We start from the raw sequence: 15,369 nt of genomic DNA, 5'->3' as shown, positions 1-15,369 counted from the left end.
CAGCGAGCGCTAACCAGCGGTAAGGTGGTAAGTGGTGTTCTTTTGTTAAAATAAGTGTTAAATAGATTTGGTTTGGTCAGTAACATGGGTCTCCCAGTCCCTCTGCTCTGCAGTACACAGTACTTTTCTGGTATCCCTTCCCACTTCAGGAGAGAGAACCCTAGATATTTGTACTTATTTCAAGAAATCTTGCCAAGCCAAATTTGCTGGCAGATTATTTTTGACTTGTTTCAAGCTGATATTTGCTCATAACTATGTTGTATTTTCTTATTTTGGTCAGACCATTTTTGAAGTGTGGTGTTCTCTCTCCTGATTGGATAAAGTGGGAATGGACAACAGAAAATGTATTTTGTGTTTACCCTGGAGTGGAGGAACATGTTACTGAATAAAAAAATCTATATTAGTGATGGCTGTCAGAATGTAGAGCTATTATTTTAACATGTACCTGTAGACCACTTATTTTAACAAATAAATACCATGTTAACTAAGGTCCTCCACAATGTGACAAATAGCTTGAACCAAAATGTCTTCACCTCCCTACCACAGTCCCCATTACTTTGGACTGTTGACCCCAAGTACACTTGTCCACTTTTGGTACCTCTACTCCTTGCATCATCACCACCCCTCAGTCTTCCTTCCCATTCACACACATATACTCGGTCTTGCTTCTGCTCACCCTCATCCCCCTTCTCTCCAGTGCATGCCTCCACTTCTCCAGGTTCTCTTCCACCTGCTCCCTGCTCTCACTACAGATCGCGATGTCATCTGCGAACATCATGGTCCACGGGGACTCCTGCCTGACCTCGTCTGTCAGCCTGTCCATCACTACTGCAAATAAGAATGGACTGAGGGCCGACCCTTGGTGCAATCCTACCCCGACCTTGAACCCTTCAGTCACTCCCACTGCACACCTCACCACCGTCGCACTGCCCTCATACATGTCCTGTACTATCCTCACAAAGTGGCTCATATTGAATGACTGAATGAATGAATTAATGACTGACTGCGTGAATGAATGAGTGAGTGAATTGACATTGCTGATCATTGAGGTGATTCGCATCTAAAGATGGTGGTGCAGTGTGCCTTTATGCATTGTAGCCTGCAAAACATGTCCTGTCTGACCTGGGTAGCTTTGGCTGGGCACAGGAAACATGTCCTGTCTGACCTGGGTACCTTTGGCTGGGCACAGGAAACATGTCCTGTCTGACCTGGGTAGCGTTGGCTAGGCACAGTAGGTACACCAACTCTAATTAGCCACAGTGAAGGGTCCAGAGTCATCAGTGAAAGACATAACTCAATAACTAAAAAACTTTGGTTACATTTTCAGTAGTTTTATTGAAAAATGCCTCTTCTGTTTCAGAAATAAATAAGAAAATACGGCTGTGGAATTCACAAATGTGCAGTTAAAACATGGGAAAGGCTATTCTATGTCCATTGCAAGCAAGTTTCAATGGCACTGATACAAAACAACAACTATATTCTGACATAGAAATCCTCACTAAATATACAACACAGACGTGCAATTCCACCTTTTGTGAGAAGAAAAATAAGATCAGCTGTGAATTGTTTCGATAACGGATCAGATTAACATTTAGTGTAATAGACTTTGAGAAAGCCATGTTGAACAATCTTTGGTGCTGAAATGTATCGAAGAAAATCAATGGCTCCATTTTGACATGGAGGGTAATAGTAAACAGCTTTACATAGTGAAATGTGCAATGAACTGTGAAAAACCATGTTCTGGAAGGGTTCAAAACATAACTAACTTTTACATGTTCTCTGATTTTCACATGTTTAGTGCATTACACATGGGACTCTGATAAAACACTTGATGCAGTTATATTACAAGCAGAGACACAGGTAGCAAGCACACAGGTTTTGTAATGAAATAATGAACTCGTCTAGCTAAACCCTATCTCACTTTGGCTAAAAAATATATGTTCAATAAAGCCAGGGGTATCAAACCCCATAGATTCTATGTCTTTTGTTCGTTTTTTTCTGAATAGCTTCAAAAGTCACACATGGATGATTGTGGAAATGGCTTCAATAATAACACCTTTTTGAGAAACTCCTTTTTTGCAAGTCTATGCTGCTATCCTGTCGGTATGGTCTCTTGGTAGTGATCTCTTTCCTCGTTGGTTTCGTGAGTAACCGGGCGACTGTATTGTCTCATAGTCTTCAGGCAGCTCCTCGGGCATAGATGCTACAGCATCCTCGGGCTCGGAGGGAGGGGCTAGAAAATATTTGGTTCGGCCAATCAAAAGAAAGGTGTTCAGTCTACAATCTTTAGTCTTCACATGCACAGCATTACTAATAGTTTGAAATGATATTGCACTATGCGATGGACGTTAACACAAATTGCACTCCGTCGAAAAAGCCACTGTACTGTTTTCCCCCAACTCTTTCTCCCTCGTGGGTAAAGTCGTAAGAACGCGAGGTTCTTTCAAAATGTGGTGATAATGTGACTAAGAAATACAAACAAAGAAAATAAAAATAAAGATCTTGAGAAACTACCGTACTATGAAACGCTGTGGTGACATTTACAATAACATACATATAGTCTGGACTGACACTCGTCTCAATTTCCTTTTTTCTAAACCTAAAACCAGTTGAGGTATTAGATAAGAAAGGCACATGATCAAATAAATCAAATAAAAAAACAATATGATATATATTAAAAAAAAAATAACAAAAAGGAAAATTGTAGCATTGATTTGGCAAATGTACACAACAACAACAATAACAACAAAAGAAAATCCCATGATGATTAAATGTACAAAAAAGCACATGCTTCACTCTGGACCGGAACGCTAACGGTGTAAATGACTTAAGGCATTGTAGATAAAAGATGTTATGCTGGCAGTAAGTAAGCAGAGGGTTATAAGGCACAAGCTCAATACAGATGTTAACTTGATTGTGTTTTTTGTTTCGTTTTAGTAAATTGTTTTGTTTCAAACATCATTTACAAGGCACAAATTAGTTTATTTACAGACATGACCTCCACATTGACATGTTAACCACTGTCCCCTAGTTAGGATCCACTTTGTTAGTAGTTGTTTTTGATGGGTTCTGTACATGCGATCCTTCCTCTTTGTAAAAAAAGATTTTTTAAAAGAAAACCAAAAAAAAAGCTCTGTATTTTCCCACTGGAGGGGAGGGGTGTTTTTTTTTTCTCCCCCGCTCAAGATGCAAGAGGCCAGTAGGTTGCCATCACTGCTTGCAGCTTTTGAGATGATGTTAGTGCCAGTCCGCTCCTCTCTCTGTCTCTCAATGTTTATTGGTTTTGTTTGCTCGTTAATTAAGTCCATGGTGATTATCCTTACACACGGCCCCCTTAGCGAGAGTGGGCGTCTCAGAAACAGGACTTCAAAGTAAGCGGCGCAGGTGGCTTAGATAGTTTTACTATGCCCCACCTGAAAATGGGTCAGAGTAAAAAGTGTGAGTATTCTCTGTTGAAGGACAAGTCATTAGCATCTCATTCTATTATGAGTAGATTACACATGCTTCTCTCAATACTCCTAATGTATGGATTTCTATGGAATACGGGGGCGCCTTGCTGAATCTTTTCAGTATAAATATAAATTCCAGTTGCTTTATCTCAAATCGCCAATAGTTCGGAGCCCCATGTATTCTGATGTCCATACATTACCGAAGCAAAAAGGAAAAAGGTAGTAGCATCGAGTTGTAAATAAAATTAGCGTGCATACTACTGCATACACTTAGTGTTGTATGTGATGTTGTTCTGTTGCCATGCCAGATCTCCTCTGTCAGTATAATCATGTACCTGCATATCCTTGTCCGTTGTAGGGGATGCCAACACACTGAGAGGAGTCGCAGTAGCCAGGTGGGCCAGGTGGTCCTCTCACCCCGGCGGTACCCTGGCGACCTGGAGGGCCACGAGGCCCAGCAGAACCAGAGGAACCAGGGGGGCCTGTTCTGGACTCACCTTGGGGCCCTGGAAGTGGTCGGGGGAGAGGTTAAAACAAAAAGTAAGCGATTGGAAACTGTTGGAAGAAACCCTGCTGACATCCAGTCTCCAGTGGAAATGATCGGGGAGCAATGTAAATTAAATATTTAGACGGCTCAATTAAGACGTTTGACAAAAAAAAGAGAGGTAGTCAAGGACTGGCGTTACCCCCTGCCCCCGACTGTCTAGACGGTACAAACGCAGGATGGAATTTCTCTTTCCCCCCCCCCACTCACTCACACTCTCTCTCTAGCTCCCATAAGTGGGCCCATGTGTTGTCAATGAAGCCACCAAAGAAAGCTCATTGTACAACAATCTGATTCTCTCGCGCACACACGCACACACACACACACACACACACACACACACACACACACACACACACACACACACACACACACACACACACACACACACACACACACACACACACACACACACACACACACACACACACACACACACACACACACACACACACACACACACACACACACAGAGTGGTGAGTCATCAGGCTTCCTCCTACTGGTGCTCAGTCGAGTCTCACTTCATTCACAGAAACAGACACCGCGGTGTTTGGGTGGGTGGGTGAGTGGTTGGGTATATTGGGTGGGTGGGGGTTGGGGATTAGATGATGTCTGATATTTTCCACTAAATCCCCCCCCATTTACAGGAAATCTTCTGAAATGGTAGCATTTTGCGAAAACATACCGACTTATCAGTTACAGCTGCTTCCGTGCAGACAAATCACCCTAATAACAACTTTCAACACGGTTAAAAAGAACAGTTTGTTGTTTTTCCCAAAATGAGAAAAGATCGCTTGGAGACCCTCAAAAACGCTTATGTTCGCTAAGCAAAGAAAAGCCCCTCGGTATTACTATGCACATACTCTATAATTGCACACCATTCGCCGTATTGTGTTTCGTCCGATCTCGGGATTCCGAGACGACGTGGTGGAGAACTCGCCGCCGGCACGCCGAGTATCACGCGGCCCGGCTACGAGAGTACCGGGGACATAAATCCTCATGGAACCAAAGTGTTTCACTGGGAATAGATTGCAGGGGTCGGCGGAGAATTTATGCGGTACAGCTGCGTGAACGACGCTTCTTAGTTAACACGCATCTGGGTAAATCCTGGGCCCCTCTCCGTTTTAATCACACTCGGAGGAATACCCCGTGTCACAGAGAGGTCCAACGCCAGCCTGTTATGTAAGAACTAAAAAATAGAAGAAAATAGAGGAGAAAGAGGGTTGCCCTCATAGAAGTGGGTTGGAGGTGAAGGTATAAAACACTGTGGAGGTGTACAGTACAGACCACCACAGGCTGTCTCCAGCTGCGCTCCAAGAACAATGTTCTACAGTAAGCGCTTATGTTCCATGCTCCATTGTGATGGGAGATGACGCGTGGTAGCTCCAGTGTTGGGATTTGCGGTTGTGGTCACAGTTCCTTTGTAATGGGGAAACCATACTACTGTATATGATAATAAGACGGGGCATTGTGCGGTATGTGAGAAGTTGGAAAAGAGAGGGAGAGGGAGAGGGAGAGGGAGAGGGAGAGGGAGAGGGAGAGGGAGAGGGAGAGGGAAAGGGAGAGGGAGAGTGAGAGTGAGAGAGAGAGAGTGAGAGAGAGAGAGAGAGAGAGAGAAAGTGGTGTTACCTGGCGGACCGCCTGGTCCTCTCTGTCCTCTGGTTCCTAATCCAGGAGATCCTCGCTCTCCCTTCTCTCCTATTAAACCTACATGAGAAAAGAATCAGGCACTGTTAGCATAGTACTATGTACATATGTGATCTGGAGACCGCAAAGTGGCCATATTTTGAAATGTGTGGAAATGTAAGAGGGGTTTAATGGTGGTGGTCAGGGGTGTAGTCGGGGCAGCGCAGGGGCGTGGCCCTCACTTCTTTGTATTTTCAAATGATGGACCAAATGTAGACACCGTCTACGCTCCACCACTTCCGACTACATCCGACGTCGTCGAATTACAGTTGCGTCGCCATTATGAGTTTTCTCCCCCACTCGCACTAGTGCCACCAAGTCAAATATGAACACATTGTCTTACAAACAACCTCTACATACTATGAGGCAGACCACCACAAAAACCTATACAAACATGAGTTTAATAATGCTATATGCATTATGTGAAGTAGACAGTTTAGCCATTCAGATTTTCACTCAAGCATATATACAGTAGATTAGACATCCAGGGATACATTTGCTTGATACTATCTATCTTCCTCTGCCATGTACTTACTGTTCAATTAAAAATCACGTACAGAAACTATCCGCGTACCCCCAGTCCTTAACCAGGCCAGCTATACGTATACAAAAGCCATCGACTCAACAACTGTTTAAATTGCAAATCGATCTCTGTGGAGAGGGAATGAAATCTGCCATAAACTACTTGTGAGGAGTTTGTTAACATTGCGGTTGAAAGGGAAAATGATTCACACTAGGTAGAGGGAAGGTTTCTTTCTCTCTGGGTTGCCAGGTTGCACAAAACATAATCAGCGTTGTGTATGAAGGGTATTAGATGGTGTCACGCTCTAATATGGCAACACAATGCTCACACAGAAAACCCGATTCAACCCATGTGTTGAATCAAACCTATAATCCTTTAAGTAGTCTACTGTTATTTAAGTAGACTCCTTGTGTTCGTCATGAACTCCAATATGCACGAACTGTTCAAAATGAGAAATGAACATGATATACGACGATGATTAGATTTTAATGAGAAAGGGCTCGCGTGGCTGGTGTTAGCTAACGCATTACATGCGCTGACCGCAATAACATTAAGTCAGTGGTAGACCATGAGGAATTTCAACACAGCACATAGAATAAATACGAATGCCACTGAGCTTTATAATGATCCCAGCTGATGGTAACATTACCTCAGATCACTAACATGTAGGCCGTCCTCCTCTAAACATGAGCCACAGTTAATGTTGGCTAACAAGAATACACTTAAAACAATAGATTCTGTGGACTTGCCTTTCTCTAAATGGGCAATCCTCTAAACGTAGTAACTTGTACGTTACCTTCTGCACACATACAGACATGGTAGCTTTATCTACTGTACCTCTTGCTTAATCCTAGAAACAGAACTGGTGGTAGCGTTATCTCTAAAAACAGCAGTGTTCTGGTGATAGATCCACACTAGATTCACACGACCTCTGATGTAGCATGAATGTGTGTGTATGTGTGTGTGTGTGTGTGTGTGTGTGTGTGTGTGTGTGTGTGTGTGTGTGTGTGTGTGTGTGTGTGTGTGTGTGTGTGTGTGTGTGTGTGTGTGTGTGTGTGTGTGTGTGTGTGTGTGTGTGTGTGCGTGCGTGCGTCTGTGTGTGCGTGCGTGCGTGCGTGCGTGTGTGTGTGTGTGAAGGGGAGGTTGGTGGGGAGGGGGGGTTCAACCCTGGCGGTAAACTACTAGTCATGCTAACCTCAACGTGCACAAGGTAATGCAATCATGTTTTCATTCCATTTATGCTCAACTCTCCAACTCACCAATTTTACTTTGTCCCAGTGAGTTTCACTGCAAACCCATCTTCCGCAACATGTCTAAATGTTAAAATCAATGAAATGAGCAGTCAAACGTACCCCTCTCTCCTGAGTTTCCAGGTGAACCGGGGTTTCCGGGGAACCCACTTCGGCCAGCCTGTCCGGCCTCTCCGCGACCTCCTGTGTTGCCAGGAGGCCCAGGGGGACCGGTTGGTCCTGGTGTGTTGCTACGGTAACCAGACGGGATCTGGTTCAGCATCATATCAATTCTGCTCATTTGGCCTGTGGGGGGGGGAAGTGAACCAAATCATTGCTAGGGATCAAGACAACTCCAGGTGGGATGTATAAGTACACATTGAGTGCATGTTGGATTCAGAATGTTCTGCTTCTGCTTACTGTTCACAAGCTGTTCACAAACTTGTCTGGCGATGGAGCGCATCATGTTTTGGGATGCAAAGTCTCCCTAGAAGACACATGAAACATTCCCAGTGGTCACAAGAAAAGTCTCATCTCACAACAGACAATAAGAAAAGTCTGTAATGTGCTGATTAGGTCTTGTCTAGGCCCACACAGGATCCCTGGACAAGGACTTCCAACAGGAGGGAAATCCAGAGTAGAGTGTTCAGATTGAGTGGATATGATCCTAAATCCACAGAGGTTCAGATTGAGTGGATATGATCCTAAATCCACAGAGGTTCAGATTGAGTGGATATGATCCTAAATCCAGAGGTTCAGATTGAGTGGATATTATCCTAAATCCAGAGGTTCAGATTGAGTGGATATGATCCTAAATCCACAGAGGTTCAGATTGAGTGGATATGATCCTAAATCCACAGAGGTTCAGATTGAGTGGATATGATCCTAAATCCAGAGGTTCAGATTGAGTGGATATGATCCTAAATTCAGAGGTTCAGATTGAGTGGATATGATCCTAAATCCAGAGGTTCAGATTGAGTGGATATGATCCTAAATCCAGAGGTTCAGATTGAGTGGATATGATCCTAAATCCACAGAGGTTCAGATTGAGTGGATATGATCCTAAATCCACAGAGGTTCAGATTGAGTGGATATGATCCTAAATCCACAGAGGTTCAGATTGAGTGGATATTATCCTAAATCTACAGAGGTTCAGATTGAGTGGATATGATCCTAAATCCACAGAGGTTCAGATTGAGTGGATATGATCCTAAATCCACAGAGGTTCAGATTGAGTGGATATGATCCTAAATCCACAGAGGTTCAGATTGAGTGGATATGATCCTAAATCCAGAGGTTCAGATTGAGTGGATATTATCCTAAATCCAGAGGTTCAGATTGAGTGGATATGATCCTAAATCCACAGAGGTTCAGATTGAGTGGATATGATCCTAAATCCACAGAGGTTCAGATTGAGTGGATATGATCCTAAATCCAGAGGTTCAGATTGAGTGGATATTATCCTAAATTCAGAGGTTCAGATTGAGTGGATATGATCCTAAATCCAGAGGTTCAGATTGAGTGGATATGATCCTAAATCCAGAGGTTCAGATTGAGTGGATATGATCCTAAATCCACAGAGGTTCAGATTGAGTGGATATGATCCTAAATCCACAGAGGTTCAGATTGAGTGGATATGATCCTAAATCCACAGAGGTTCAGATTGAGTGGATATTATCCTAAATCTACAGAGGTTCAGATTGAGTGGATATTATCCTAAATCTGACCAAAGATTCAGGAATTGAAGGGAAATAAGTGTGCAGATTCTGTTGGGGTCTAGTCACGTACCATGCTGATGTATGATTATAATGTATTAAAAACTATATACGAACCCTCTCTCCCTTTTCTCCTTTAATGCCGACCACTCCCTGTGAAAGACACAAAATAAGAACACATGTTTGAGGTTCACATAATTAAATTAGGAAGTTGCAAATTCTAAAGATAGCATGGTGCAATAAGGCAAAGTACTCCCATTTTGCTAATAGCAAGCAACAGCAGGACAACCATTAAGGCTTGTTAACATATAATGGGCATTCACATGCTTTCTTTACATTCTTTTGGCTCATTAAGGCCATCTTATGTTGGTTGTTTACAGTATACATTATGCTGAACTATGGATAGACAATCTTCAACTATGAGGCTGTGTTGTGTTATACATATTGGGTTGTGTTGTATGATGTTATGCATAGTGGGTTGAATTGAGTTGTGTTATACATATTAGGTTGATTTGTGTTATGTTAAGTGGGTTCTGTTATACAGTACGTGTTGTGTTGTGTTGAGTCGAGTCGAGTTGTGTTGAGTCGAGTTGTGTTGTGTTGAGTCGAGTCGAGTCGAGTCGAGTCGCGTTGTGTTGTATTGTACATACAGTATTAGGTTGAGATGTGTTATTATACATTGTGGGTTGTGTTATGTTGTACGTACTGAGTTAAGTTAAAGGGGAATGCCACCCATTTTAAGAATTCACATATGATCTCCCCATCAATCAATCAATCAATCAAATGTATTTATATAGCACGTTTAAACATGACGCTTGTCAACCAAAGTGCTTCACATAGCTAAGCTAAGAACAAAGAAAAGTATATAAAAAAATAAATAAATCAACGGATAGACAAAGGAAAAACAGAACAACACGTCAACAAGCACGGCAAGAGTCAAAGTGAGTCAGGGAAGGCCAGGCGATATAGGTGGGTTTTGAGTTTTGATTTAAAAGACTCGATGGAGGGGGCAGATTTAATGGACATGGGGATGCTGTTCCAGAGGTCAGGGGCTGTGACCGCAAAAGCACGTCCCCCCCCTAGACTTGAAGTTAGACCTACGGGTGGTTAGGAGACCCTTATCAGCCGATCTGAGGGCCCTGGCGTTGGTATAGGGGGTGATGAGGTCTGCTAGGTAAGCAGCTGGCCTTACCATTTAGGGCTTTGTAAACCAATAAAAGGACCTTGAAGTCTATTCTAAAGCGCACCGGGAGCCAGTGGAGGGAGGCAAGTACAGGGGTGATGTGAGCTCTCTTCCGGGTACCTGTGAGCAGTCTATCGGCAGCATTTTGGGGGAGTTGTAGACGGGCTATGGTGGATTTATTTAGCCCCGGGTACAGGGAGTTACAGTAGTCTAAGCGTGAGGATATGAAGGCGTGAATTACTCTTTCCAGGTCTGAGGGGGAGAGAATTGCCTTGATCCTGGCTATGGACCGGAGCTGGAAAAAGCACCCCTTCACCACAGAGTTTACCTGCCTATTGAAGGAAAACTCGGGGTCAAAGAGCACACCCAGGTTTTTAACAAAGGGCTTGACTAGGGGAGACAGGTTACCCAGGCTGCTGGCAATGACACTGGTTTGGTTCGGAGGACAGTTCAGTCAGTATTTGTGAACATGCACCACTCTCTCCTAAAGCTAGAAATCAGAAAGAGTGGGCTCTGACTTTATGAGGCCATAAAATGTTTGTGTGAGCTCTTACACCCAAATGAGGTTTTGATTCTGGTTCGGACCTTCTGGCAATGCTAGAATATACAGTAACCTCACTTGGGTGTAAGAGCTCACTCAGATATTTTATGGCCTTGTAAAGTCAGAGCTCCATTCATTGTCAATGGAGTAGACCCAGATTGTACATCCCGGTGACATCACTGATTGGAGGGTTATCTCTCTGATGTCTAGCTTTAGGAAAGACTGACCTGTCCTGGGGCACAGGAAGAACATGAATATGAATATGAATTATTGAAATAAGTGGCATTCATATCAGGTTACATTATGTTATACATACAGTGCTGGGCTATATTGTGTTATGTTATACATACTGGGTTATGTTGTGTTATGTTATACATACTGGGTTATGTTGTGTTATGTTATACATACTGGGTAATGTTGTGTTATGTTATACATACTGGGTAATGTTGTGTTATGTTATACATACTGGGTTATGTTGTGTTATGTTATACATACTGGGTAATGTTGTGTTATGTTATACATACTGGGTAATGTTGTGTTATGTTATACATACTGGGTAATGTTGTGTTATGTTATAAATACTGGGTAATGTTGTGTTATGTTATACATACTGGGTAATGTTGTGTTATGTTATACATACTGGGTAATGTTGTGTTATGTTATAAATACTGGGTAATGTTGTGTTATGTTATACATACTGGGTAATGTTGTGTTATGTTATAAATAATGGGTAATGTTGTGTTATGTTATACATACTGGGTAATGTTGTGTTATGTTATACATACTGGGTAATGTTGTGTTATGTTATAAATACTGGGTAATGTTGTGTTATGTTATACATACTGGGTAATGTTGTGTTATGTTATACATACTGGGTAATGTTGTGTTATGTTATACATACTGGGTAATGTTGTGTTATGTTATACATCGTGGGTTATGTTGTGTTGTGTTATACATGATGGGTTAAGTTGTGTTATGTTATACATACGGGATTTCCTGTGTCTCCAGACTTTCCTGGTTTCCCTGAAACTCCTGGTACTCCTGAATTTCCAGGGTTTCCCTGGAAAAGGCAGAAGAACAGCAATGTTTACCTTCAGCTACAGCACAGTAAACCTGATTACAACCATTAGCTCCTGCCCCCCGTTAAAGCTGCGTTGTGTAACAAGATTTACTGTAGGATGTATACATGGACATCTGCAAGGGGGAGGCACGCGGTATAACGAGCCAACATCTAAACAGAGAGGTGGAAACAGGCACCCCACAGAGTTGGAACACACACACACACACACACATACACACACACACACACATACACGCACACACACGCACACACACACACACACACACACACACACACACACACGCACACACACACACACACACACACACACACACACACACACACACATACACGCACACATACACGCACACACGCACACAAAAACACGCCAGACTGTGCTAATGGCCCTTAGAGCAGTAGGAACCACGTAGTACATGCGAGTGCGATATTGGCATGCAGCCCGCTGGCATCATGTGACGATTAAGTAGACGCAGGCCTCCTCTAAAACCACAGAAGAAGAAAATGAGATGCACGCTTTATTCTCATTACGGTGGCGGGGAGACAAGAGGCTCCTTTTTTTCTCTTCTGTTCTAGCTGAGCGGGACCACAGAACCAGAGGTGTAATTGTTTTACATACATCAGGAAGCAGAGCTACGAGGGATTAAGTCCCCTGGCTGTACCATACATACACACACATGTACATACACAACAGACATAAAGACACGCTCACACTCACACAAACCTAAACTTACCAAAGGTCCTGGTTGGCCTCTGGGTCCAGACTGTCCCTCCTTCCCTGGTGGTCCCTATGCAAAAACAACAATACACAATCACACGTGGGCTACGACACAATGGGGTTCCCTATCGACGCAATAAATCTGTGTTATATGGAGTTATATTGGTCTCTGGGTTTGAGTCTGTCTTCATAAACCACGTTGGGGGAAAATGAATTACCATATGGGACTCTGCTCAATGGTTTTTGTCTGACATATGTGTTAAGCTGCAGCGCAAATACCGGACAAAAAAAAACGTTGACTTGTACACGCTCAGAGGAGTAGGTGCTCAGATGCAAAACATGTGCTTAAGTAGGCGCTGGCTTTAGACGTGAGGCCTGTCAACGGAGCAGGTGTGTCGTCGAACAAGGCTGGGAGCTTGGATCTTACCCGTCCTCCGGCTGGTCCAGAGGGGCCCTGAGGACCGGAGGGCCCAGGAGAACCCTGTGAGGGGGAGAAGCAGACATGCTTAATCAAATGCGAAACAATCAGGGACAATACAATCATATAGATCCCAAATGCCATTGACAATATATATATATATTTTTTTTTATTCTGCAGTTTCCTATTAATGTAGCCAACAGATTAATTCAGCCTTGTCATATTTTCCTCTTGGATGACCACGACTGAAATCTTCAATAGACAATGAGCTGCATAATGAGCTTTGATACGACGTGGGAACCGATATGACGCAGCCAACAGTACGGCGGAAGCCAAATGAGGTCCGATATGAGATTCTCTTTTTTTCCCACGTTGGCATTCCTTTAAAATGAGGCCGGAGTAGTCAATGACGGTGGTGGTGGGTGGTGGGCGTCGACTGAATGACCACTTCCTCAGCCAAGAAATGACAGCGTAATGCCAACCCACTCAAGGAAAAAAGGCCCTGTGAATACCATCGGGATCTTCTTCTCCAGAATGCCAAAGAATCCATAATGAGGAAGGAAGGCACACCGCTGAAACGCGTATGTGTTTTAAAATGTTCTCTCTGCCCTCCAAATAAAGGCGTTCACTATATACTGATGACTCACCGTTGTGACAGTTGTACCCCCAACTACGGTACGATGTTCCAATCCATAATGCGAGGTGGCTTTTCCAAATCAATTCCTCTAATGTGTCACACACTGGCAAGCTTAACTTCAAATCTGAGAAGCCATTGTCTGCCGATGTCTTTGGACTTGGTCCACGCGATGGTGGGTATAAATCCAGAGAGCATTCAAGAACCGAGTACCCAGAGGGAGAGGGGGGTAGGGGGGGTATGCTAATCCAGTTTAGAGGTTGATGGTTACACTTCTCTCCAGTTCCAAACGAAAAAAGGATAATCCCAGCATGACATCTGCGTCAACGGATGTTCAGACCCACGGGCGGTCTTTCTGAGTCCTTACAGAGGTTCTCATCATCCTCAATCAGCATGTTCCATTTCCCATTTCCCACCGGTAAGACGAGTCAGCTGCTCCATAATAATTTAACTGCACCACTGGCCTTCCACCGGCTGTCAATCAGCGGGTTGATTTGAGTGTCTGGGGCCTCTCAGGGGATGGCAGGGGTCTACCTCCCACTTTGTGTGTGGTTTTCAACCTCGCCGTTGGACTGATTCCAGGCTCCAGTAGCAATGTTGCTCTCCGCAGATTGTCTCCGGTTTCCTGTTCAAAAACCAACAGCGTACACACACAGACGTAGACACACACGTGCGCGCAGAACGCCAGAGCAGTACTCACTTGCAGGCCCGTCAGGCCTGGGTCTCCGTGATCTCCCTTTGGTCCGGACTGACCCTGTGCAGGAGGAGAATGGGCGGGTTTGAGTTAGAGCTGCACTCGGCAAGAAAAACTGTTCTGGTGTTTCTCTTGTACACCCAAGGCTGTCACTGGTATGCAATTTACATCTATGTGTTGACAAGGACAACCTAGAAGTAAGTGAGTATCTAGGAAGTCATAGCGCTGCCTCGCTAAAAATAAATACAGAGCTCTTTGTGTCCTATTACTACGGGTGTAAATCACACATATTGGCGGACGCGTAGCAGCAAGTATTTCAGCGGCGCTGTACCCGTCCCACAAACTGCAAACACCTATCAACATCATCGCTAATAAGGGGTAACTGTGGTGGCTGTCACAAATAATTGTACATTCCAACCCCCACTGGTTGTTTGCAAACTCCAAACAGCTATTCACTGCCAGTGTTGTGACTATCTATGGACCTTAGTATGACTTGTGAACACTAGCTGGATGTTTTAGAAACTCACGCCCCGAGAACGAGTCTTGGGGGGCGAGTTGGCGCGAGCCGCCGGGTGTCTTTGAGGACGTAAATAAGTGTGACTTACGGGCGGTCCGGGCAGAGACAGTCCGTTGGGGCCTTGTGGACCGGGTGGTCCCTGTGAACCTGTGAGTCCCAGCTCACCGCGCGGCCCCATCGGACCCTGTACAGCAAAAACAAAAACAGTTATAGACACACTCTTTTAAATATTCACACCATATGGCCCCGGAGTCAACTAGACCCCCCCCCCCCCCCTTAGTGTGGGTAGAGAGAATGAACCGGAACAGTCCGTTGAGAAATTGAGGCCATCAGACCACTTAAAAATAGGCCTCCCTTAAATCAAACTGAGGGAAAATATACAGCGCTATTTGATAAGTGAGTTCAGATGTGTGTAATTTGTCTTGTCTGATGGTGCATG

The 15,369-nt window shown here is 43.9% G+C and overlaps 1 protein-coding gene across 1 annotated transcript in view; it reads right to left on the bottom strand.

The window, feature by feature from the left end:
- Positions 1 to 1,310: 1,310 nt before the first annotated feature.
- Positions 1,311 to 15,369, bottom strand: part of col12a1a (collagen, type XII, alpha 1a) — a 105,042-nt gene continuing 90,983 nt past the window's right edge. The window contains exons 57-67 of the mRNA XM_084311126.1: positions 15,019 to 15,114; positions 14,420 to 14,473; positions 13,095 to 13,148; positions 12,684 to 12,737; positions 11,860 to 11,931; positions 9,265 to 9,300; positions 7,853 to 7,919; positions 7,556 to 7,738; positions 5,624 to 5,701; positions 3,785 to 3,955; positions 1,311 to 2,233 (exon numbers count right to left, since the gene is read on the bottom strand). Of these exons, the coding sequence (XP_084167252.1) occupies positions 2,085 to 2,233; positions 3,785 to 3,955; positions 5,624 to 5,701; positions 7,556 to 7,738; positions 7,853 to 7,919; positions 9,265 to 9,300; positions 11,860 to 11,931; positions 12,684 to 12,737; positions 13,095 to 13,148; positions 14,420 to 14,473; positions 15,019 to 15,114 (1,014 nt within the window). The 3' untranslated portion in view covers positions 1,311 to 2,084. The remainder of the gene's footprint in view (positions 2,234 to 3,784; positions 3,956 to 5,623; positions 5,702 to 7,555; positions 7,739 to 7,852; positions 7,920 to 9,264; positions 9,301 to 11,859; positions 11,932 to 12,683; positions 12,738 to 13,094; positions 13,149 to 14,419; positions 14,474 to 15,018; positions 15,115 to 15,369) is intronic.

Source organism: Notolepis coatsorum (genome assembly GCF_963971535.1).
Source record: "Notolepis coatsorum genome assembly, chromosome: 3".
NCBI classification, from domain to species: Eukaryota; Metazoa; Chordata; class Actinopteri; order Aulopiformes; family Paralepididae; genus Notolepis; species Notolepis coatsorum.
This window is presented reverse-complemented; position numbering and strand designations above follow the sequence as displayed.